Genomic DNA, 26,875 nt, shown 5'->3' with positions numbered 1-26,875 from the left:
ACTTCAGTGCCATAAACATATGTATCAGCCCACAAGAGAGACCTGAGTTATGACATAACAGCTGTGAAAACAATGCAATGAGGGACACAGTTTCAGAAGTACTCTGTTACAAGCTGTTTATTAGAACTCCACTTTGACAATAAATAAGGTATTTCCCAAGCAATCAAAATGTAATTGTTTAGAAAGTTAAACAACTGAAGTTTTCAAAATGCATTTTTTATATACATGATTTACTCTATTTTAAACACTAGTTCATCCAGAGCTGTACAACAGTAGGACATCCATTCACACAGGAGACTACCAAGACATACCTTTCATCTGGAAGCTGTGTGTGTAAAAATAATCCCAAATCATATTAACTTCAGGCTGGATAGTCCAGATGTTCCAAATGAATCTCTCTGCTCATTAGGCTAGCTGTTGCTGTATTCAGATTTGCATGTATGGCTTACCCAGAAGAAATAATGCCTTTTAGATCGATGGTTTTAAAAAAAAACAGTGAGCTTCTCAATTCCAACAGCACAATGTAACCATCTGTAGTTTACTGTGCTCCTGCACACCCTGTTCTGCCCTCAAAACAAGTGGCACCAAACAAACTTCTGTCAAGAATTATCGTTTTCAGTGTTGTAAATCTCAGTAAGTAGAAACTTCAACTTACTGTTAATTATGGAAACATCTTTTGGTTTTGGTCAAATGAATTAGCACTTCACTTAAATACTCAAGATATTTAATATGCTTTAATAATACTTTTAAGAGTTTGACATTCAAAGTTAACTTCAAAAGAATGTTCCTGTTAAATTAAACACCAAGTTTTCCCCATATGTTTATTCCTAAAGAAAGACTAGGTTTTTTTACAACATTAGTTTTGCTAAGGGTTGCAACTTGAAAATAAAATTTAATTCTCATGGTTTGATCAAAGCCACGTTTCCAAAGTGAGCTTTATATATTTTGTGCAACATCCCATTTTCTTGAAGTGCAGAGGTACAGGTCTTGAAATTATGCAGCTGCAATTGAGTTATCATCTGCTTGACGACCCTGAGGCTTTAAGAAAATAGAGAATTAAAAACAAAACAAAACACACCCACACAAACAAACAAACCACACAGAACAAACACAGAAGGCTAATGCCATTGTGAAAATTGCTTTATAATACATTGTATTTTTCAATGCAGCTGTAGCACACAAGTGTGGCATTAAGCCTACAAACACAGAGAACACCATCCAACTGAAATTTCAGTTTGGCCAAGTGAGTACTTGGTAGAGGCCTCAGCTCCTTGACTGCCCTGTTAAACGCCAAGAGCATCCCCGTACACACTTGGACAGCTTAGCACAAGGTCTGGCTGACCAGGGTTCCCAGCATTACTGCCGCATAAAAATCGGATAACTATGATGCATGAAACAGGAATGAGACCGACAGTTTCTTGGAGGAATTTTGTGTAGAATCACTAGAGATGGGAGAAAGCAAGGAGGAAGGTTTAACAAAAAGGCATCTTTATGATAAGGATTTTTGAGGTCCTGACAACTCCAAAGCAAAAATAAAGAATTCTGAAGCCTGAGAGGCTCCACAGGAGCACTGAGAACTACATGCTTTTGAGGAAAAAAGCTGTTTGTATTGACTTAGGAGGACATCTTGACAACCAATCTAGAAGAGCCACTGATTGACAGCATACATAAAAAGTAAGCTCTGCCTATCTCTTTTGGCTATAAGAAAATTGCAAGAATGCCAGGCCTGTTTCCTGGAAACTGGATTACAGATGTCTGAACAAGTCCATCTCAAGTCATATAAACAAACTCTTCAGGCTGCTTGCTTGCTAAGAGTCTGACTGAAAAGTGAATGCGATATTGTGGAAACAGCTGCAGTGGAATGAGAAAGCATTGTTTTGGGCAAGTGGATTTAAATTATTCTCAAAAAGTCAAAAGAAACCTGTGATGTACTTTTCAGGAAATGACTTAATTGTCTTCAGTCAGATCACTTAAAAAAAATATAGACTGAGAGATTCACTGAAAGGATGTGTTTCTCAAATATATTCAGGGAGATGTGCGATGCTGCAGTGTTTCGGAATCCAGTCACATATGGGTTGCTCAAACACTTTTTTTCAGGAGTGCTACAACTTATGTTAATAAAGTATTTCATTACATTTAGCTCACTCCATTGTACTCAAAATACAGACAACTTTAAAACTTATTTTACAGAGTAAAACATGAAATTTCAGGGACAGGCTAAGCACATTTAGCTAGTTCATCTAATTGTAATGCACTTAAACACATTTTTTAAGAAGTCTGGTTAATGCCACTACTGCACAAACCAAGACTTTTCAAAGCAAGTATCTCTGGTCATTTTAATCTGCTTAGAAACACTCAGCTTTGAACAGAGCTGGAATGGTAGTCCCCAAAAAACGAGCAGCCCCACAGTGAGCCTTTAAACACAAGGCACTTCTCACAGCCTTACCTTCACAAAAATGTGTGTCGGTATGAATCGTCTGAGCAGCTGACTAGTGAAATTTGGGAATCGCAGCAAATTCACATGAAGAGATGGTAACTGCTGATATCCAGCCATCAGAGGATAGAAGTTATACAACATTTCCTGCTGTGTGCCAGGAAGGATTCTTAATCGGATCTTAGAAAAGAAAAGAAAAAGCCAAACATAAGTAAGTTCTGTGACCAAGAGCAGTCTTCCATTTACTTTCTATTTATACACTCTTCACTTTCTGGAATTGGAAAAAAATGTAACTATTTTCCTATTCTAGTTAAACTATTACATCTACACTGAAACACCACGTTGCCCATAAACAACATGACAAACGGCTCCTAGTCAGGTTTCCATTTAACTTTTCTTTAAATGGAGTCTGCATCCGTGCATTCTTCCAGACAGAATTTATCATACTTTAAACATCTAAAAAACAATGAGTTTGTCCTCTCTGTACATCAGCGTACATCTAATCAATGCATTATAAGTTGGCAAGATCAGTAAATGTGACAATTTTGTACCTGTTTAAGGCCAGAGAACATAAAGGCATCACTGGGTTCCACAGACACCTCCACATCCTGGACTAAGTTAGTCTTATTTTGCAGGTGATATCTGACAGGTAGGGATTCTCGGACTCGACCAAATGATGGCAGATCTTTGGGGAAAAAAAAAGTAATACAGAAGACATTTTAAAGTTCCATTTGTAAAAAATAAGTCTATCACAAACAGCAGTGTAAAGTTTGAAGAAAAAGATAGAATAACTGGGCATCTAAAGCATTTCTGACAAGATTTCTCAGGAAAAAAAAAGTTAGATATTACAGAGCAGAACACAACTTTATTACAACTTTTCAATAACACTACCTCAACATCTAGTAACAAAACCCCAACTATTAATACATTGTCCAGGAATGCTAACTAGAAATCACTTTGGTTAATACTGGGTATTTTCAGCTTACCAAAACCTTATCAGATACTGCCAGGAAGCTCCTTCAAAATGTAACAGAAAAGGACAGTGGAAGAATCTCAGTACAAGTGAAACCAAACTGGGGAATGCATAGGAATTCTGTGTGTTCAGTGAGCTCTCCACTCCCCCTCTGGTATTGTGCAGGCGAAGCGCTACAAGAGAAACAGTTCACCTGCCCGCGAGCAGCTCTCGTTCTCCAGGCTGTTTCTTCCCTGGGAGGCAGCCAGGGTGTGGGTGGATGGAACAATTCTTGCCATAGGCATCTAGACAAACCTACTGGGAAGGTGGCATCAGCAGAGGTAACTCTGGCCTCTCTGCTGCCACATAACACAGGTCGATCCACCGACAGCTTAAATGAATGCACTTTTGTAACTATAATAACTTTCTAGATCCTCCCTTGACTTTTATAGGGGAAAGGGGGCAAGGCTTGGGGCAGTCTAAGCGACAGTACAGATTTTTCCACTAGCCCTATAATATCCAGCACCATTTTTCAGTCTTTTGCTGCAGTAAATGCAAGGTCTGGATGCTGTAAAACTGCAGAGGTTCTTAGAATTCTAACAGGGACATGTATGTTACCAAATTACTATTACCTGCATTAACATGGAGGGGAATGCTCTCTACAATCACATGCGGGAGAGTGATGACTGTACTAACGACAGGTACACTTTCCACAGGTGAACTTCTGCAGGAAAAAAAAAGACAAATGCAAACTGTGTTGAAAGTTACACAACAAAGTACCAAATGAGTACACCAAAAGAACATCATTTATATGTGACCAAATTAAAATCATTGCAGTCGTGGACAGAAAAAACCCAAATCCTTATATTGTATTGTTAGAAGCGAGCAAAAAAGTGCCATGGCATGGAGATAAAAGTAAAAGGCAAGTAAGTGTGCTAAACAGCTCTAAAACTAAAAAAAGGAAACTAGAAGAAAGATATACCTAAACATTTGACTTGGAAAAAGGAGTGAATACATAAACCCACCCATCTAGGGTAGAAAAACAGTCAGCTTTCCCATTTCAGAAATTTGTTTGTTTCCACTACTGCAAAACTATTCCTTTGATTTGGCTTCTCAAGTGAAATATTTCATGACTGGAGAAATCAGGGAATGGAAGGTGACAGAACAGCTTTGAAAGTGATCTAATATCTTACCAAGAAGCCAAGAAGACAGCTTCACAGAATGTTAAAACTGTAACCACATAATATGTATCTCTTAAGTTAAATAAATATTTATTCAAAATTCTAACAAGCTAAGCAGTATAATTAGTAAGGTCCAAAGTCTAGACAGCACTTGCTACAGGAAGATTTAATAAATAAATAAATACATACATACATACATACCATACATACCACCCCACCATCATGCCTAAAAACAAGTTTGTTTCCTCTCCCCATCTAGGCAAAGAGATGCTCACCTCTTCCAGGAAACGACATAACATCCAGTTGCCACTCCACTAGCATTTGTAACTGGTGGGCACCGAAGGCAAAAGCACTCACTGGCACTCTCACCTGTCTGTAAAACAACTATCAGCAAGATTTTGTTTAAAATCAAAGCATAAGCCATTACTGCAAAAGCCACCAAGCCTAAAAATCCAATATTACACAAACACAAATGTTCAGCTGTAAAGGCCTTGAAGTGCTTTGCAAACTGCACCTATAAGAAATAAATTCACTAAGATTGTGAAGTATCTGAATATATAAAAGGGTGACATATACAAACATATGACAATTTACTTTCTGAACAGCATCATGAGGTCTTTCATGTCTACACAGAACAAGCCATTACAAATTTAGAGTTCATAAGCAGAAAAAAAAAGCAAAATAATGCTGATTCAAACTCTACACTTCTCTTTCACAACAAATTCCAAAACGTCAGCATGTCTCATGTTTTAAAATGAATATGTACATTTCTCTTCTCCCAAGCAAATGGATGAGAGGTGGGGAAGAGAGTGAACATAAGAAAAATCTACTGGCTTTGAATTTTCATCTTCAAAGTTCATTCAAGTAAAAAAAACAAAAGCACACAAAACCAAAACAAGAAAAACCACAAAACCTCACAACCTTTTCACTTGGAGAGCGTTTTGGTTTGGTTGGTTGGTTTTGAGTTGTTTTGTTTTGTTTTTTTTTTTTTTTAATTTTCAAACAGCATTAAAAAAATAGAAGTTTCAGTCATTCAAAATAATAATTAATCTTTATTAAGTCTTAGAAAGTGGGAGGGGGGGGAGGCAGGGATACCAACCAAAGTCTAGGCAGCTGAATAGCTGCTATCTGAGGGGGTTTGTACCTCCTGACAGCTCTTTAGGAGCACCAGCTGGAAGCCATGAAGCACAATGTGCCAGAGCTGAAGATAAAATCTTATAGTTTGGAGATTAAAGAACCTGGGAAACAATTGATTTTGCCAGGTAACCCTTGAATCTATGAAAGGCTCTAGGGTGAGATTTGACCACCAAGATTACCCAGGTGGGCAGCTGCCCCATAATCAGGCAGCCATCCAAAGTGCCTCATTTGTATTCCAAGTTTTGATCGAATATATGTTTTCACATTTCTGACTAAGCAAATGCAAAGACGATGTTTTGTTGGAAGATTTTCAATTAGCTCTATTGCTAAGCACTCAAATTAATTTACTCTAAAGCTAACACACATATCTCAGTCTTTAAAAGTTCACTAAGCTAATTTCTTTTTTACATTTAAGTAACAAGCTTTTAAACTGTGTTAATATATAAAAAAGTTCCTTGCTTCTATTTTTTTCTTTTTTAAATAGCCTACTCTGTCTAGCTTCACATTTTTTTGTTTCATGGACATGGATCAGTTTAGCCTTTGGATGCTGCCCCTACTATGCGGTGAAACGTTTGCATTCCAGGAAATATATGCAGTCCATACACACTGAAAATACTGAGTATCTTTTCATATGGATACCTAAGAAGTTATATATCAGAAGTACCTTCATGTGCTTTCTCTTACATTTGTTATATTTAGATTTTTGGGCACCATTTACCAATCACGTCTATTTACTTGATGGGTGAAGCAGAACCACATTTTGAAGCATACTGCTGTCTAAGTTGAGTTCTGGCAACCAACTAGAGCATCAAGCAGATTTCTATTTAGAGACTGATAAGCAAATGCTGTTTAAAATATCCCCCTTCCTTACTTTCAACTTATGCAAATGTATCCTCCTGACAGAGAGAATAATTTAAGAGAACTCACCATTCTCCACATAAGATTCCAGCTGATCTACTGGGGCCATGGAAGCTGACAGTTGTAGCTGACTGGTTACAATGGTGATGGGCCAAGGAGAGGCACTCAGGATGTCTGTCATCAGGAGAAATGGTATATCTGCAAATACTCTGTCCAAGTGCTCCAGCTGTCAAGACACACAAGATCTGGCTATTTCTAACTAAACAGGGTGCAACTATTGAAAGTCGTGCAATTCCAAAATATCAACTTTTCAAACACATACCTTTGTGGAGACAAATTTGACAGCAACGTCAAAGGGAAATACTGTTTCTATGGTTACAGTTTCATCCTGCATAGGTAATGAAAGGGTGGGAAGAAGAAGGGGGAGAAAAGTGATATTCAGTTTAAGACCTGACTATTGATGTCAAAGGTTACTCATGTAAAGTTACTTTTAATCATCAATTTAACCAAGTCATCCCCAAGGCAAAATGTCTCTTAAGATATTTAAGAATAAATATAAAAAAATTTTCTTCTGATTATACTTATGAAACTGCTCATTCTAAATTAGGCTACCATACTGCTGATTTTGAATTTTTTCTGTCTACTAGAAAGGCTTCTAAGAGGCTTGGAATCACAGCCTTTAGACTGAAAATATTTCTTGCATTTCATGATGTAGCTCCAGCAATTGGCGCATCTTTACATCCTACCCGGTGACACTTGCAGAGGATTTCTTTCCCCTCGACGACAGTGTTGATTAAGTAAGAAACATAAACCAGAAACATTCTTGCACCGACTGTTCCACAGCGAATATATATTGGTTTTTCCAGCTGCAAAATAAAGGAGACAGTATGAGCCAAGCTATACCTACATTACATTAATTAGGCCTATAGATGTCCAAAACTTGTTAATCAGCTTACTTAATCCAAGAGGGCGATAGTAGAATAGGTATTATTGTGACCATAAAGAATCTCCTATAGTGCATGATCTTAATCACACAGTGAATGACTTTAATCAGAGTAGCCCAGCTCCAGTTGCTTCAATACTGATGCTTGTCTGTTACTTATCAGTACAAGAAAAGAACCATTACTGTGTAATATACGATATGCCCAACTTCTAATTTACTAGTCACAGTTTCATTTTGGTGCAACATCTGCATATTTCATCCTCTACCATGTTGAATCACACTTGCTGGCTATTATTAGCTACTGTCCATTAGGCAGTGCATTTAATTAACAGTTGAGATTAGCCTCCTTATTTTATTTTTTATCTCCTAGCTGTATCAACAATCCCAGAATACACTTTATTCCCAACTTTAGTCCAAAAGGGGATCTAGCTAAAGAAATGCTCAACTACAAGTAAACAATAGGTTAAATATGCCATAAGTATTTCATTTATCGGTTCAGATATCTGAAGGCAAACATAGGTCCTTCTATGAGAGTCTTTTATTAGTTGATTGCTGTTTTCTTAAGGTTTTAAGCCTTCACCTTTTCCCCTGGTTGCAGGTCTCCTACAGGGATATCAGGAAGCAGTGCAGGAAAGGAGTCATCACAAGCATCTGCTCCATGAAGAGTCACCTGAGTTTTCTGAGTCAGGTTGGCATCTTGCCCTAGGATTAAAAACAGTCTTAATATCCACACAGGCTTACATCACTGAAGCATGAATGCAATAACTAAAAATAATAAGACATTAATCTCAAAAAGCAATGCATGAAGAATTAACATTGTTCATTTGGTTGACAGAAGCTTTCAAAAGTACCAACAGAGGGTACATTTGACAGCACGTTAAGTTTTCTAACTTCAATGGAATAAAAACTTTGCAGGATGTAATCCATTCATTTAGGCTAGAGGAAAAAAAAATCTCAAAAATCAGAAGTCATATCTAGATATTCCCTATCATATACAAAACACAACATGATTATGTGATCCAAGTTTTTCTTGGTACTCTATATGAAATAAAAAGGAAGTTTCACTGCTCTGCAATTCCTCTGTTTTCAAGAGCACAGCTTAATGATTTTATATCTTTTAAAAATTGTTCTTCCAAATCTGTGTTTAAAATACATAAAAAGAAATGTATAGATGTTAAATGACACCACTCTTCAATTAGAGGTTGACTAGAAGAATGCAATCATGTGGGATAATTTTCAAGCAAAACAAGCTACATCTTACCAGAGTTGCCACTGTGTAAAATATATTACCTTCCCTATAAATTAAATGTCAAATTTCAATTGTTCTTTTAATGTAATCAGCAAGCCCACATTGATCTTGCTTATTGTGTTAAGAGTCAAGATCAAGGAGCAGGGGGCCAGTAAGACCAGTGATTAAACACTGCTTTTGGACCCAAGCTCAAACTTCCAATTAAATAAGTTTCAAGAACACTCCACTAACTTTAATGAACCATACAAGTGTATAGGGGATGAGGTTCTATTTCAGAGTAAATAGCACATAGTGCATCCTATATGTTAGTGGCTTAAAAATATCTTTATATTTTAGGATAATTGCTACAAATAAATGTACCAACTGTAACATTTGCCGTCACATATTAAAAACTGTCAGCAATAACTATATACCGCTAACGATGACTTAAACATACAGTGTTGGCATTTTTTCCTTTTCATTCAAAGGAATACCTTCTCGGTTCTCCACTGCTCCCCAAATTTCAAGTGGCTTAAAAACTAAACCACATTGTCCATGAAGGAGGAAAAAAAGCAAGGGCGAGTGGGAGAGAAAACCCACACAGACTATAATAAGAAAACATTTATCTAGCACTGGATAACCTTTTCACCTCAGCAAGAAAAAGATCTGTGTCTTGGGAAAAGAAAAATTTAGTTATGAGCAAATTAAATAAAAGGTTAGGAAGGAATACAAAAGCCTCCATTTTTTCTTTCAAACTTATATAGGCTTATCTTTTGAAAATACCCACATAAACACTACTGAAAAGCAGGGGTTAAAATAACCATAAAATAACCATAACTGAATGAGCCTGTTAACTCTTGCCACAAGTATCTCATCATTCCTAACCTTCATTTTTACTATATTTCTCTGCATTGCATCAATTAGCAGACTGCTGGATTAAAATAAAATAACCCCAAATACCTGGCTTTAAGCCTGCTGTAAGCTTAACATCTTTGGCCACTGTCTCCTCATGTGACTGGACTGTCACGACCAAACAATACATTTCATTAGTCAGGGCAGGAGGTTCATGACGGAGCTGAACAGAAATGTTTGGCACTCTAGAAATAATCCTTTAAGAGAAAAGACTCTGTTATTGTATGTTTCTTATGTAACAAGTTTTTAAGACCAGTTTAAAGGAGATTAAAACAGCCTATTGTTTAAGAGGGTTCTGACAACTAGGAGATGAGAGATTCCTGAAAAGCAGCATGATGGAAAAACTCTGTAAAACCAGTTTGGAACCCCAGTAATAAGCATTAATGGTTCAGATGTTCTGACAGGAAAAAAAAAAGCACCCTCATCAACAGCCATCAGATTTAATTCTTTTGAATATATTTAAATTAGTGTTAGCCTATTCATTAATAATTATTTTCCAATATAGCTTCTTTGGGATTCTTTGTGTGCTGGCTTTTGTAAGAGAACAGTAATACCTCCTAGTTTGCACAAAAATATGGGAAACGTCTATCTAGAGAAGTTAGGTGAAGGGGAGAACTAAAGCATAGTTGGTATGCTCAGAGATCCATCCAAGCTTTTTCTGTACTTCTAGCTATCCAGAGTCTCAAAAGTCCCAAAGAATTAAGATAGTACATGTCTTATTCCCAGTTAAGCAAAGACATATTAAAATTTAATATTAAAGGAATGCCAACAAGTCTTTCTTCTTCTTTTAGGCAGAGTGATCAGGACTTCGCAGGAGACTCAGAATGTTATATCCTAGATATTTTCAAGTTTTTACTCACATAGTGCTTGCCTGAATAGTCAAACTGTCCCAGTGCACTTCATTATCTGGAAGCTTAGGTCTTCGCCTGAAGGAACGTGCTGCCTGCAATGCTTCTTGAGACGATGCAGCATCTCCACCTCCTCCACGCCAGTTCAAGATCACACAGCGGCCAGATTCACTTCCCAGGATCAAATCCACAGATGTAATCTGACAGACACAAATTTGATAACACATACTGATAACTTTGTCTCGGACCACCTCCCGTAATAATAGAGTTCTCCAACATTCATATCTTTATGGTGCCTTTATATGACCAAAAAGCTTCCAGCAGCTTTGCAGGCAGAAGATACTCCACCACTCCAGGATTTCATTTAAGGAAAGAGTGGTGGGAAAAGTGTCTGTGCTCATGTGTGTGCAGTGTAGTATCCTGTAGTTTCCTGCCCTCCCACAGTGCTATACCATCCCTCGCCCATTAGAAAAAAACAACCAACCAACAAAAAAACCCACAATGACTCCCCCCCCCAACTCCAAAAGCTACACTAACAAAAAAAAAAAAAACCCAAAAAACCACCACAACAACCACACAACACTTGAAGCAATACTTAAGTTTCTGTGATAATTTTTTGCTTTGGTATTGACAATAAAATTTTACTCTCATTTTTGGTACTTAGTTTCAAGAATGCAAATATTTGGAACTGCAGTGACATTAGTAACTGGTGTCAGATTAGAGGCAGCTTTGTAGTTCTATGTTCTTCGTAAGCATCAATAAGAAAGGTGTAAAACAAATTAACAAACCTCAATCTTCTTTCCTACATCTTCTGTTTTTGCAACAAATTTGAAAGTGAACTTTCTTGTTTTGCCAGGGACTAAGCACATTGTTCCTTGTGATGACTGTTCTAGAATATCACCTTTTTGATAGGCTTCTTCTACGACACAGTACTGGTTGTAATCCTACAGTGGAGGAACAGGGAAAAAAAAGTTGATAAATCCAGACTTAAGACACCTTTAGAGAGTAATAGCAGTATAGCAAATGTTAAGGCTCTGTGTTACTGGATTAAACTATATGGGTTCTTGCTACTTTTCAAACTACAGAGGTTACTTAGCAAGTAATTACAACACAATTCTTTGACACAAGATATCCATTTTATTAATTAATGTAATAACATTAAGAGACATTAAAATTATAATTCTGAAACTTTACAGAGCTCCATAGAAAAACACAGATATAACAGACAAAGTAATCAAACGGTATTTGGGAGTTTTAACCCAGTATTAATATACTCACAAAAAGTGATAGATAATGCAAAAAGAAAAACATATTTCTAACTTAGAGTATTAATGTAATTTTTTGAAAACAGTGTTTTAAAACATAAAATATAATAGATATTATTCCATTATTATAATAAGCTTCTATTACTACATCAGAGACAGACAGTTACCATGTTTACCTGATTATTGAAACTGATGCAGAGCTTAGAAAACCTGATAGGATGAGGACAATCTGCTCTCAAGTATATATCAAACTGCACAGGAACATCAACATGAAAACTAGGAGCAAGAAATTTTGCTTTGCACTGCACTGGAATTGAAAAAAATAAAAATCCAAAGAAGAAGTAGGTGTTAAACATACCAAACTACAACATTAAATTCCAGAAGCACACTCTTGAAATCATTGTGGTAAGGATTGTTGTGTGTATACTTTTAAAACTTCAGTTTGTATGTAAGTGGGACAAATACGGCTGCTAATGCTGTCACAGAAAGCCACTTCTCAGGACGTGGCCAAAATCTCTGCAGTGGACAGGCAAGGCAGATGCCCAGCAGAAAAAGTAATCCTGTACACGTGGATACACTTCTTCTGTAGGTAACACTCACTCATGCCCCCTTTCTACAAGGAGTATTGCTTTGCTCACATTACACCCTTTTTTCCACAGAACCTTACTTCAAAGCACATCAGAGTGACAGAAGTCTTTCAAAAAGCAAGGGTTTACTACTTCTACTGGGTTTAAAGGCATAGGTAGCCTCAGCTGGAAATTCAGACATTTCCTACCCCCCGACACAACGCTCAAAGGATTCTTCTTTAGTAATACATGTTGGGGATAAGAGATCACTGGCTTCTCTCATGACTTATTATCTTTCTTAGATAGTAAGAGTGCAATGCTGAAACAAAAGTTTCAGTGTTGTTGGCTTTGATATACACTTTTATTTTTTCCCTAATTAGTTATTCTCAAGATATAACCATATTGAAATTTATAACCTGGTGTCAATTTTTTACTTACCAAATGGTATAAAGTCTTGCACTTCTATTGTAAAAACATTACTGCCTGCCAAGGAAACACGGTCAGCCCACAATTTTTGTGATGCTTTCACAGCAGCAGCATCACAATCGGGTTCAGGATCAGGGCTTTCATTCTGTAACCAGATAGAAGATTACAAGTAAGAATAAAAGAAGATTACCAAACACTGACCACTCTTCAGATTATTTAAAAGGGCACTACAAGTTTTGCCACTTACCATTAAAACTTTTATCAGATTTTTTTCTATTCGTGATTTCTGATCTTCTTTTAGAGTAGATGCTATCAAACAGAACAAACCCAAAGATTAGAAGACAGAAGTAAGTCTTAAAAACAACAAAATCAAACACCAAAAACCCCACACTTCAAAATAAATCTTTCCTTTAGATTTCACCTTTCAAAAACACATTCTGGGGAAAAAAAATTCTAATATCCATCTACCAGTAATGAAGGATTCATTCAGTTTTCAGAATTTACCCCATTTTAAGTGTTTCCTCCTACTTCCACTTGAGCCAAGTAAAATATTTTTGGTTAGACAACCACTTCATAATTTATTGGAGGAAAACCCCATGAGAACAATGTCTGTATCTTATTATTTATGTTTAAAAATAAAAGAAACAGTGGAAAACAAAACTCTGGGAGATGCAAAGATGCAAGCTCAGATAATATTACAAACAACATATAGACAAGGTGATAGGAAGAAAAAAGGACTAATAAAAATAAGGACTCTTCTCTCAATGATGAAGAAAGGCGGGTTTGTCTCATTGTCTATTCTTCAATACAAAGCAGAGTAGCCTGGCTGGCTAACAGAAGATGCAAACCCATTTTTACCACACCTACCCTATCAGTGGTATTAGTTAGCAATTTAGGGCACAAAAGCATTATTTCTGTAATGTCAAGTAACAGACATTACATGAAGCAGAGTATTCTTACTGTGAAGCATTCTTACTGTGCAGCCACCACATTCTTGCCCTAAAACACACCACATGCATATTTAATCAGTAGAGTTCTAGTAAAAAAAAAAGAAAAAATTATATATATGAAATCAGAGAAGCATTTTGGGAGTTTGAGTCCACAAGAATGGTGCTGGCTTTGTTACTTCTAGGAAAAGTGGTTTTCCCCTTTAGCTATATTGCAGTTCTTCCCCCATCCCACAGCTCAGTTTCTGAGATATTATTTGAACAGACTCAAATAAAGCCCTGTGCCTCAGATATCCTGACACAACCTATTTGAATGCCATGAATTCTGTAATAGAAGAGCAAGAAAATTCAACCTCCACCATATGAGAGAAGGTAATAACAATTCAGCACAGGCATACAGTTATTTTCTAGTCAAATAATTTGAAGTACTGTAAGCACTGTGTCTGACAATGATTTGTCAGGCTTCCAAACACATGTACTTTAATTTTTCTGTACAGGTTGAGTATATTTCTTAAAAGAATACCTCTACCCAGTAGCTCTAAGGAGTATGTCATATAATCTTTTAGCTGGGCCATCAGATATGAACATTTGAGAGCTGTTGTCAATATGGAAGTGAGAAGAGTCCACCATCCTTCACTGCGATATTCACACATAACATAATCCAAGAGCCTGCAACACAGTAAATTGAGAAAAACAAGTTATACTCACCAATATTTTTAGAAGCTTGCATTTATTTGGTACCATTAATAGAAAACATCTTCACTAAAACAAATGCTAGATTCAAATCAAGTCTACTGTTTACATATGGCAATGATATATTGGAAACAGCATGAAATCATTGCAAAGAAACATTTATTTCATGAATTTTCTATTTCAGGTTAGAAAAATTTTCACAAGGCAACAAGAAATCTCACCTGCCTTCACATAAAGAACTAGTAAAACATCACCTGGACAGAAGAGTCTTAGTCAGCACTGCATTATAAATAAGCTTTACTACTGAGTATGTGGTAAGTTTTGAGAAAAACCAAAACCCCATGATAAAGTCCCCTTCCAAACTGAAGAATTTTAATGTTCTTTAAGCTGCAACATTTCTTTTCCCTCCTACCTCCTATCCCCTGCTCCCTTCAAGAGTTTCAAAGGCCTACAAACACTAAATATATTAATCTCTATCAAGCAAAACTGCACACCTTAAATATGGTTTTAATACTAAACAATGTTCGCTATTATTAGCAAAGCGATTTTTTTAAACTGTGTTTAACTATTCAAGATAGGAGTTTCTGCCTACTTCAGAAAAATCTGCTGAAACCTAAATAAGAAGTGTTTGTTTGTACAAAAATTAGGCTTGATACAAATTGATCTGCTTATCCTAACCTATCTTCTCCTCCACATAGGTTCCAGTGAGCTGGTAACAACACATCTGTCCTACCTCAAACATACTCACTCTACAACATGTGATCTTTGAAACCTAATTAAGGAAAATGTTGTGGGACTCCTATTGAACATGAGCTTGATTCTGTTTCCCCTTAAAAATACAAAGTTAAAAAACTAAGTGTAAGACACATCCTTCAGAAAATATGGTAGCTGTACCTCAGCACTAAGCTTTCCTACCTCTGTAGTCATTAATTGTAGAAAACTGCACCAGTAAAATAATGCCTTTTGCTAATTCCCTGGCATATAAACCAAATGAAATTCAGCTACATTTCTGTATTTTTTAAAATCTTGTAACTATGAAGTCTGTAATTAAATGTAACTATATTCTCATTGCAGTAGCAGTCAAGTTTCAGAAACAGCTTCTGGGGGAGAGAGAAAGATGACACACAATCACCCAGCTGAAAATAAATAAGTAATTGAAATTTTACATAAATAAATTTGTCCAATAAGGCAAATCACCACAACATCTTACAGCAGGAAGTTTTTCTACTCTAATAACTGACTCATCACAGCCATTTTGCTTTCTTTGATAAAAGTGGAGTTCATAGGCTGCAAGGCTCATGTTTCAATCAAATCCAGGTACTATGTGCATTTTAGATGAGCTTTCAACATTATTCCATAGCAGTAAGACATGGGGTCTTAGTGAGAAGAATAGTATGTGAAAGAAACAATCATGGATGGTACTCACTTCAAAGCTTTGGCATAATCTTTAGCATAGTAATATTCTTCTCCCATTTGAACCACTTTAAAAAAAGAAAGAAAAAGAAATGTATCAGATCAATACCAAAAGTCTCTGCAAAATTTATTTTTAAAAATGCATCTGATTGTCTATACTCACTCAAATGACTTTTCATTCTTGGACATTTGTATTTCTTGAACTGTGCGACAGCATTACTCAACAAAGTGATTATTAGCTCCTAACAGATAAAACGATTACTGTTATCATTATATATGCAAACATTAGGATAATGTTAGAAAACAGATTTTTTTTCTTTTTTTTTTTTTTTTTTTGGTGTGTGTGTGTGTAGAATAAAACTTACAGAGTGAAGGACATTTCTCTCTTTCAACTGTAGGCATAAAATCCCCATCTTCTCTTTTTCAGGATCAGAAAGATCAAAGCCTGCATAAGACAGTGAAAAATCCATGAAATTAGAATTTTGTCCAGACCCAAAGGCCTATTTATGTGGTAAGATATGTGTAACACAAGCTTCAACTCAAGCACACTCGAACTCTCAAACATTCTTTTGCCTAGGAGACAGATATATTGCTTTAAGAACCCATCCACCCTCTGTGTTCTAGAAGGGAAATTCTAGAACAAATATCTTGCCTCTCATTTAAAATAAGTCATCTGAAGCTGTCCAAAAATAGCAAACTACAGTAAGACGACCTAGTCTTCAGGCTGCACCTGTTAACATTTAAAGCACATATGTTAAGAAATTTGCATCCCTTTTCTTATCTGATCTGATGTAAGAATTTAAGCTTATGTTTCTCTAGGAGTAGAGAACACCAACATTTGAGGAACTGTACAGGGTTTTAAAAGAACATAAACTCTTGATGGAACCAAAAAGTCTGAATATATTAGCAGGTAAAGTTTCTCTTCATCTTAAACTGTTCAACCTTAGCAGTAGATTCTAACTAATTCTAAAACAGTAACACCTGAAAATAAAACAGGTTACACAGCATCGTATTTACGGCAAATGAAATAAAGTCTTTAAAAGACAGCAGTCAAAGCAGCAAAGCCCAAAGGATATACAGAGAAGAAAGAACAGGAGACCAAATGGAGAATGAGAAAGGAAAGTAAAGCTACAGTCAATGAAGATCTCAGAACCACATGTGTACTCATACATAGCTCAAAGCTGCACATTCGAAGTCTCAATTTCTGAGAAAACACCCTCCTGAATAGGAAAAAATCACAAATTTCTTTCTTAGATTAAAATCTAGTCATTGTATCCTCTCAATCTATTTGAAAATCCAAAAATATTTTTCAGAAATGTTTCAGGATTCCTGCAGCACACAGGTTACAGGCAGCTTCAGCAGCAATTGAAACAAAGCAGCAGCAGAACTTCAGTATGGCCCATGCAACTTTGCTGAATACCTGATCCTGCATAAACCTGAGGTTCCTTTTTCTATCTGTTATAAAGGTCAAACACACTTCCTGCACTTCCCATTGACACCTGATTTAAGTTGTACCACCAACTAACAAGAGAGTGAGGTCCAGACTTGCATCTGGCTCTGTGGAAAAAGGATTACCTGCTGATAACCAGTCAGCTGGTAGGATCAACAATTAAAGAAGTTTGTCTGAATGTCACAGACACAAGACACAGAAACGTACTTAATATTCCCTGCCGCCATGGTCTTTGTCCATAGAAGTCAAGAACTCCAGTTTGCGTTTCCAGTGGGTCAGGATTGGGATATATCACAGAGGACTGTAAATTCAACAAATGCAGTAATAAAAAAAGGGTTTATGTTTCATTTTAAAGCATTAAAGGTGATGTGATACTCTGATAAACATGCACATAAAAGAAGAAATTTGCTTTAAAACATATAACCTTTCCAGCCACCTGTATAAAAATAGTACTTCAGTACTACCAGCCATTTAAATGCTTCTCATTAATTCAGTCTGACATCCTACCTCATTCACCTTCCTTTGTCTCAACTACTGTTAAAGAATAACTGGATAATCCTTTAAAAAACTGGTTCCTAACAAGATAATCCAGGAACAACAAATAAATAGCACCAATAGGAACAGAGACATTTTAAAATAATAAGGACATGTCAGCTGGAGAGCAGCTATATACTGTTATCATGTACGTCTAATCAACTTCAGAGATCCATTTTCCATGGAACCCTTTCTGCCAGGCAAGTGTCAAAAAACCCCAAATCAGCAACAACCCACCCCCTAGCACTGCAATACCAATGCTGTTGTTTCTCTGCTTCCTGTAAGTCACTAGATACAGTGTACGTATAGGGAAATACACTTGGAAAATAAAACAGCAAGTTTTCAAGCATCCAAAGATGTAGAAAGTATATTATTGTTACAAGTATTTTTAAAACACGTCAGAATTATTTGTAATAAAAAAACCACCAATGCATTTGTTCTGGAGCAACCTTCCCAATACATAATAAATCCTTGTAAAGTTGTAAGCATCACAAAAGCACATATCTTTCCCTTGGATTTCATTTACACATATTCCACTATCATCTGAGATTAAAACATTAGCCAATTTACTATCTGGTTACTTGTGAGGCATCCCTTCCCAACTTACATCATGGTTACAAAGCATACTTGATAGTTGTTTCCGTTCCTGCGCATAGTAGGCTGCCTGCTGGTAATAGAAACCTGGATTCTGAGTCTGAATTGCTGTCAATCCAAGCTTAATAGCTTCATCAAACAAGTCACCAAAAGCCTGAAACCTATTACAAAAAAAAAAAAAAAAGAAAAACAAAAGCCATCAAGATCATATACAGAATGATAATTTGAACTGAAAGGTACATTTCAATCAAAAATTCTGGTTAGTCTTAAGACACATACTTCTCTGGACATTTGCATCTAAGTTCTACGGCTGTATTTGTGTCATACCCTGCTCATGCCCAGAGAAAAGTGGTCCATAATCTATGCAAAATGGCATGGCAGCATATAGCTTTTATGATCTAGTGTCTCTCTTTCTTAGACAAAGAGCTCAAAATTTGTGTCTTGCCTAGACAAGTAAAACAGTGAACTGCATAAGGTTGTATAAGAATTGGAACAGAAACATTACTAGGCAAAAACATACTGTTTAGACATCCAGGCAGCATGCTCAAAAGCCAGTTCTGCGCTTCCTATTTTTTTCTTGCACAAGTCAATATGTTTCCTGAACTGAGCAATTGCATCCAGTGGAGTATTATGCTGAAAACAGAGGCGACAGATCTAGAAAAAATGAAAATAAGAGGAAAAATAACTTTGGTAGGCTGCTAAGGATTAGGTTAAAAAAAAAAAAAAAGCCACCTGCAAAAAACCCAAACAAACGATTTTTACATATTTCTGAAGAGCTCAAATAGCATAGAAAAGAGGGAGAAAAACAGATGTAAACCATAATGTACTACACCTGAAACCACATGGTCCTCTATTCTATCTAATGTTATTTTTCTTCCCTTTCTCCCTCAAATCATCAATGGAAGATTTTGTAGCTCACAGCCAAACTCAAGATGGAACTGCAGAGCCATTAGGGAGATCATTATATTGTTGTGAATGGTGTGATGGTTTTGTTTTACCTCAAAGCCCTCAAAAGACCACAAAAGTATGCCTGATTCTTAAAGAGTTACTTTCTTCTTCCTAACAAGCAGGAACTGAACTACATTGGCTTCAGCTTTGCAAGAAGACAAAAAGTATTCAAGGAACAAGCAACCCTTGTATTCATTCTCGCTGCACAGAGCAAGAGTTAGAGCAAGTCTAGTATTTCAGCTGACTGCATTTCAAATGAATGCGAGTCCTTCAAGATACTCCAAAACTTCAGCTAAGGATCTTTCTTTTGTGTGGAACTCAGAAATCTTTGCAAGTCTGAGTGCAACTGGTATTCTGCTGATAGCCATTTCTCATCCATAAAACTTTACGCATCAACATTTAAAGATGCATCAACATTTGTGTGGAGGATTTTTTGTTTTCTTTTTAAGTAAAGGTTGACTAAGATTAGAAGTACACTTGTTACCTTGTAGTTTATAAATCCTGCCATGGTCTTGATTTCCAGCATGTTTGTTTCATGAGCCCTCAATTCATGCACAAGATTATAGGCAGTTCTGTAATTTCTAAGCAGAAATATTTAAATTAGAGTTAAATCATCTAAGATAATAGAACTTAAGGACAGGATTGCTGACAGCAGAAAACAGCCTTCCAATCAGAGTGTTCTTCACAGTGAAGAACTCACTCCTTACATACATGTTTAAATAATTTTGCATTCAAGAAAATATTTATCATAGTCTATGTCTTAGCAGTAATTTGGGATAGAAAAGGTGGGAGAAGATTACATGAGTCTTACTTGAGAGCATTCTGCGTATCCTGTTTCAGCTCACTGAAGAATGCGATTTTGAACTGGTGTCTAACAAATAAAAGCTGCAAGACACAACCAGTGTACATCATTCACAAACACCTGAACATACCTGTTACGTACAAAACAGACACAGGTGATAATTTCAGAGGTTTACATAATATACCAGGAGACGTGAAAAACAGATTATGCAACTGTTTCCTAATAGTTCTCTCTGCCACCATGACACAGCTGTGATCTTTCAACAGATTTAATCTATTCTAAGCCTTTCACTCTGGAACAGAGGAGAGGCTTTGTAACACCCCAAAAATCTCCACACCAGTGTTGATTGTTGGTCTGGGGTTCAACACTTGGATCCCAGTTTCCAAGGGAAGGAAGCTAGCAACTGTAACAGAACATTGTGTGTCTGAGCAGATATTTAACAACTTAAAAAGCAAAAGCTAAAAGCCAAATCAAGGGCAAGTTTAAGTTCTGAGCTTCTAAGGGAAGCACTTCCCACAACTTGTTCAAAAACTATATTCAAACAGGTCAACCCATATAGAAAATTTCAGAGAACTTCATTTGTGGGCTATGGCTCTTCCTACGTGCTCTTTTTCTAGGGAAGATGTAAGGAAGACAAATGTGAAAACAAAACCAAAATCAGAATTGCAGAAATTAAAACCAGTTTTACTTTTTATACTGAGAGAAGGCATTTCAAACTGGAAGGAGAGGGAATAAAAAATGTTTAAACAAACAACCCTTATTTTCACGTTTTAGCATGCACTATAACTTGCACAGTATTTCAGAAACAGGGTAATATTACCTGATGAGTGGTTTTGTTCAAGAACTCCTTATGAGATTTAACTCTTCGTATTTCTGTATAATAGTAAGTTTGTGCATGCTCATAGAAAGCATTTTCCAACCTGCAACAAAGTTGCTCATAAGTTTCACTAAGTTTTTCCCACATATAAAGAATCTAAGAACTTCAGAAAAAGTAACTTTTAATCATGCTTATTTTAAGGCTGTCAAAAGAAACTTGAGGTTTTACTAAACTCTTCAAGTTACCACACAGGGTAAGAGTTTGCGGACAAAAGATCTTCACACAAAGCCTTAAACAGGGAGAGCACAAAGTAGAACAAGTACATTCAGGAGCCTGGTGAACTGATTACTCACACAGCAATCTCTAGTATTTAACATGAAAAAGTCTGAGGATAAGCTGTTAGGCTTTTGCAAAGCAACAGAAAGTGAGGAGATGCCTCATTCAAAACAAGCAAATTTTGCAGAGGCTCCTGGGATAAGTCTGAGCAGGTCAGGATCTTATTTGCTGGACTGTGGGGGAAGGACTGGGAAGGAAAAAACAGCAGTAAATAAAATTATGAGGGCCCAGACAAGGTTTCATCATTCTGTTCAAACATCAACAGCTACCTGGGTTGCAGAGGTAACAGTCGAACTTTTGTTTGCAAGATAAATAGCCCAAGGCAAGTCAGAGGGAGAAGAGAAAGACAGTGGCCCAGAACACTGAATACAGTGTGAGTCTGAGGAGGACCTGAGAAGCATATGCTGTATGATCAAATCATGAGGAGTAACATCAACTAGAACAAGACCAGAATCCAGGAGAGGAATACATTCTATAGCACTGAAACACACAGGGAATAAAGGATGAATTCTGTTACTCTGACATGAAAGGATCACTTGCAGATTTTGACTACGGCAGATGACAATCTGTGTTCTGCTCACCACACAGAGGATGGTGATGAAAACAAGACAGATCAATAGACAGCAATTGTTAACTATGAGCTCAGTCACAAAAGGTAGACAAGATAAATTAAGTCTACCTATCATACTTAATTTAGCAGTGTATTGTGGATGTATGAGAAAAGACAAGCCAGTCCAAAAGGTTAAAGAAAATTTCTCTTTTACTGCTACAAAATCTTAATTAAAAATATCAAACCAAAAATATTAATACCAGGAATTTTGACATGTTTATATGCTCAAACATTTTTTAATGTGCATGAAGAGCTAATAATCCCTAAAGATATAGCCTCACCTTCATAAACTTGGAGACAGTTGCGAATCTCATATCAAAATGCAACTATATGCAGTTTGCAAAAGCTTACACTAGTTAACACGCAGTGAACATTCCCTCTTTGCCACTGAGTAAAACATGAAAACCTAGAAGTAACAGTTACTTTATTTTGTTCAATTTTAGTAATTGTTTATGAGCAGCACAGATACAATAACAGCACTGATTTATGTTGAGAACTTTATTGTTTATATATAAATAGGAGGGTGAGAGAAGGAAGAATTAGACTTTCAGATCACAACTCCTCCTCTCCCTGAACATATCTGGAAAAATTAAACTAATTTTAATAAACCATGGTTTGCCTTAGTTTGAGCCCTCCTTTTTAGGTCTACACAAGACTGTCTTCCTTTCCCTGTTCTGTTTTTGAAAGGCCTTCATAATTTATTTGAAGCTATGTTCCCTGTAAATATTAAAACAGGAAGCATAAGAAATGTAAAAAAAAAATGAGAATGACACAATATTTGCAACTGGATAAACACCACTTAGAATAAACAGAGAGATACCTATACAGACAAGAAGTAACGGAGGGGCAAAAATAAAGACCTGCTAACACAGAGTTACACTTAATGAAAGATATGTAGGAAAAATTATTTCAAACCAGCAAGGCCCAAACCAGTGTAGAGGCAGAAAAGCCCACTTTGCCTCTACCTGACTTGAGGAAGGGAATGTCTTGGGATATCAAATAATGTTTCTTCAAATGCACCATCTCCAATAGTCACTACTCAGCCTCACACAAAAATGGGACCTGTGTGGAATTCATCGGGTTGCAGAACAATCTGAAGGATTCCAGCAAACAGACAATACATCCACTGCTGGTCTACAAGCAGCGTGTCACACAGCAGTCATCCCCACCTACCAACTCTCTTGACACCTCCATTAGCACACAGAGCAAAACAATGTTTCACAGTCACTTACCTTATAATATAACCAACAAGATGATCAGTGTGTGGAAGTACAAAGAGAGACTTTCCAGAAAGGTCACAGGCATTACATAAAGCTGCTGCCCTCTCCGATGCAATAACATCTTCCCCTAGTAAAGTCAAGGAAAGCACAAGTAAGCAGTATGAGGTGCTGCAATGTCAAACTAGTTCTAAAAGCTTGACAAGTAGAAGGTATGGAAACATCTAATACAGATAAAACTATGATCACATCCATTCCTCTTTCAGAGCACTATGCAGTTCACCCAGTAGAAAACATTGCAGAAACTTTCTAGGAATGGCTTAGCTAGCAACAACCTATAAGTACGACTTAAGTTGTTCCTCTGTCACACAGAATTAAATATCCTTTGTCTTGAAAAATGCAATAGCATCCAGACAAGTATGTATAACAGGTAGAGGGGGGGAAAAGAAAAAAAATAAAAGTTTGCCAGACACTAGAAAGTATGCAGCTACAGCTGCAGCAGCAGCTCTACAGAAACATACATTAAAATATATCACATTTCACAGATCCAATTGACTCCAGAATTTTATGAATTAAAACAGAGTTCAATGGCTTCTGTAGGTACTAAATACCCTTTTCTTTAAGTTTTCATTGCTTTCAAAGCTTTTTTAATCTCAAGTAAGGTGTAAAATGTCGCTCGCCTGTAAGGAGGTGTGTCACACCGGCAAATCATTTTTGATACTGTGTATCAAAACACAGACCTGGACATAAGAAATAGTCAAGGATGAAAGTATCAAATGTTAAGGTCAACTGCCCTGAGCACTCTTCCTCTCTGTACACCTTCCTGCAGCCACAATGCATTTAACGTATGCAGATGACATTATACTAAGAACTGCAGATAATGTGACAAATGTTAGCCAGCTCAGTCCATCAGGCCTTCTGAAAAGTGAGATCACTGCAAACATGCACAGAGTTTTCTAGTACCTGGAGGTAATGGTGTTTTTTTCTGAATCAAGACCACAGCGACTTTCGTATTTCTTCCCTGCAAACTTTGCCTAAAATAAAAACAACACAGCATAGTGTCAAGGTTTCTCTTCTAATTTCTGAATAATCAGAAAAAAATGAGATTTCTGTCTAGATGAAAGCATTGAAATAATGCTATATAAGAAATAAAACCAAACAGAACAACATACTGTATCATTGTCCTGGTTTCGGCTGGGATAGAGTTAATTTTCTGGCTAGTAGCTGTATGGTGCTGTGTCTTGGATTTAGGATGAGAATAATGTTGATAACACAGTGATGTTTTAGTTGTTATAAGCAGTCAAGGACTTTTCAGCCCCTCACACTGGCCTGCCAACAAGCACGTGGGGAGTGCACAGAAGGTTGGGACAAGATACAACCTGGACGGCTGATTCCAGCTGGCCAAAGGGATATTTCACGCTGTATGACATCATGCTCAATATATAAAGCTGAGGGAAGGAGGCAGGGGAAGACATTCAGAGTTACAGCATTTTGTCTTCCCAAGTAGCTGTTAAACACAATTGAGTCCTGCTTTCCTGGGGATGGCTTGACACCTGCCTGCCCATGGGAAGTAGTGAATGAATTCTTTGGTTTTCTTATGTGAGGAGCTTTTGCTTTACTTATTAAACTGTCTTTATCTCAACTCATAAGTTTTCTCACTTTTATTGTTCTGAGTCTTTCCTCCATCCCAGCCTGGGGAGAGTGAGTGAGCAGCTACATGGTGCTTAGTTGATGGCTGGGGTTAAACCACGACAGCCATTCAGAGAATGCTGAGCTGTTCAGATGGAACAGAATAATTGTGCTCAGCCTAGTAAGCAAAATTTCAGGGGCTATTTTTACTTAAATGTCTCTTACAAGGAAACCTCTTAAAAAAGAAGTTTATTTGCTGTCAGTTGTACATTAAAAAGCAAAGCTCAAGTTCCTCTTGTGTTCAGGAAAAGAATAATAGTTATATATCTTAGAATGCAAAAAGGATTCTGCAACTCACACCTACCATTAGCTTGCAGCACATTATGAACCAAGTGAAAAAACCCTACCTGACAATTTCAACTCGAGTAGCACATTCCGACTGTTTTTCTTTCCACTGTGGCTCATCCCAGTCTAGTTCATAGAACACCACCACAAGTGCTGGAACCAAATTCAGGTGTTTGTTCATCCAACCAGTCTTCAGTATTCCTTTTGGAATATACCATTCATAGGAAGTTCTCTGAAAATATTGAGGTTATTAAAGCAAGCTACCAAATCCATTTACTGGCCTCTTAGTATAGCAGAAAGGGAATCTCCTCTACATTCTTGCCACTTGCAGATGTTTGTCATCTTTACCATTATTCCCCTCAAGCCTTTGATTCCTATCAAGACACACACCTAATTGCCTAGCATTGGAGCCTGATGCCTGAGATAGCAGTAACAAAGAACAGCAGATACCAGGTACTCTGGAGAAAAAGGTCAAGTTCAGAAGCATGTTTTGCACACTTTCATGAAAAATCAGGTCTATTTTAAAAGGGGGCTCTCAAACAGAGCCAGGAGAAAACAGCATTCTTGTTCCTTGCCAGCATCACAGAACCATGTCATTGCCCATTGACATTACTTCTTAACTGTGATTGGAAAGCAGCAATTAGAGCAAAAATATTATTTCTACTGCATTTCACTTGCCTAAAAGCTTTACTTTTTTTTTTTTTTTCCAAAATAGACCAATTTCAACTATATAGTTTCTGCAGAGTTAAACTTTGGGTTTCATCAAAGCTCAGATTTTACAAGCACACCTTAATGCTGAATAAACGAACAGCAAGTACTCAAAAAAAATATATATATTTGTTTTCTCTGCTTCTCACTAATGAACTAAGGCGCCGTCGTTTCCCGTGCATCTATACCACTCCGCCACAACGCCAGTGGCTCTCCCTTAGCCCTCACAGCTTTTCGCACACGTCAAGTTCTGGGGCTTCCCCTCCAACAGCGTGGGGGAGGCGGCAGAGCTCCAGCTGGGAGCTCAGCAGCGCGGCTGCTGCTCAGCTGCCTGCGACCCGGGTAAATCAGCGCAGCCTCTCGCCACAGCCCTTCCCCTACACCCCCTCCCGCATCCCGCCCCTCGGGCCCGCCGCCGGCTCCTGCCACACGGGCAGAGGCCGGAATCCCGCGAGGGGCCGGGCCCGCCAAGGCGGGGCGCAGCCGGGGCACAGGCCGCTGGGTACCTTGGTCCTGCACTTGGGGTACTCGTGGTCGCCGGGCAGCACTTTGAAGGAGATGGGGACACGGTCGGCCCTGCGGTTGGCGCAGAAGGCGTCCCACACGGCCCTGTGCACGGCGTTGTACACCACGTCCAGGCCGGTGAGGGTGACAAACGCCATAGGCCGGCAGCACAGCTCCACGGGGAAGTCCCACTGCGTCGGGGTCATCCTGCGCCCGGGCTGGCAGCCTGCGAGGCGGCCCGAGGGCGACTCTCAGCGCGGCGCCTCGGCGGCCCAGGCCGGCCGCTCCTCCCCGGCCCAGCCCGGCTGCAGGAGCTCTCCGCTGCGTTGCCGGGCTCTGACCCGGTGTCGGGCACGTCCCCCCAGTCGCCGCTCGCAGCCACGGGCAGCACAACCGGGAGCAGCCGCGGGTCACGGGAGGCGCCGGCGGGCGGAGTGAAGGATGAGCCGCCGCCTCAGGAAACGAGTGCCGGGCATCGGAAGGGCAGCAGAAGCGACCAATCGGCACCTCCGCTCCTCCGCCGGGCCAGTCAGAGAGGGCCCGCGCAGGCGCGTCACTAGTGAAGGAGCCAGTTAGCT

General features: G+C 38.0%; 1 protein-coding gene across 4 annotated transcripts; it reads right to left on the bottom strand.

Moving 5' to 3' along the window:
• Nucleotides 1-216: 216 nt before the first annotated feature.
• Nucleotides 217-26,717, bottom strand: TRAPPC11 (trafficking protein particle complex subunit 11). Of its 4 annotated transcripts, XM_080344378.1 has the most exons (29): nt 26,300-26,717; nt 25,148-25,317; nt 24,075-24,145; nt 23,127-23,241; nt 20,952-21,051; nt 20,141-20,214; nt 19,814-19,910; nt 18,902-19,035; nt 18,395-18,542; nt 17,461-17,554; nt 16,169-16,248; nt 15,967-16,045; nt 15,817-15,871; nt 14,221-14,366; nt 12,998-13,059; nt 12,763-12,895; nt 11,935-12,065; nt 11,282-11,437; nt 10,506-10,693; nt 9,694-9,842; nt 8,086-8,207; nt 7,309-7,428; nt 6,885-6,950; nt 6,632-6,788; nt 4,843-4,951; nt 4,019-4,110; nt 2,986-3,119; nt 2,447-2,614; nt 217-1,038 (listed from the first exon to the last, which is right to left on the bottom strand). In XM_080344378.1, the coding sequence occupies exons 1-29, from the start codon at nt 26,501-26,503 to the stop codon at nt 994-996; spliced, it is 3,399 nt and encodes a 1,132-aa protein (XP_080200504.1). In that variant the 5' UTR covers nt 26,504-26,717; the 3' UTR covers nt 217-993. The 4 variants fall into 4 exon arrangements, 3 of the variants coding, with proteins under 3 accessions (XP_080200504.1, XP_080200505.1, XP_080200506.1); XM_080344379.1 differs by lacking the exons at nt 24,075-24,145; nt 26,300-26,717 and having other exon boundaries at nt 25,148-25,312; XR_013922125.1 differs by lacking the exons at nt 217-1,038; nt 2,447-2,614; nt 2,986-3,119 and having other exon boundaries at nt 4,090-4,110; nt 4,843-4,940.
• Nucleotides 26,718-26,875: the final 158 nt, after the last annotated feature.

The sequence above is a fragment of the Nesoenas mayeri genome, assembly GCF_963082525.1.
Source record: "Nesoenas mayeri genome assembly, chromosome: 4".
In the NCBI taxonomy this organism is placed as follows: Eukaryota; Metazoa; Chordata; class Aves; order Columbiformes; family Columbidae; genus Nesoenas; species Nesoenas mayeri.
The sequence above is the reverse complement of the archived record's forward strand: the minus strand, read 5'-3'. Positions and strand labels throughout refer to the sequence as shown.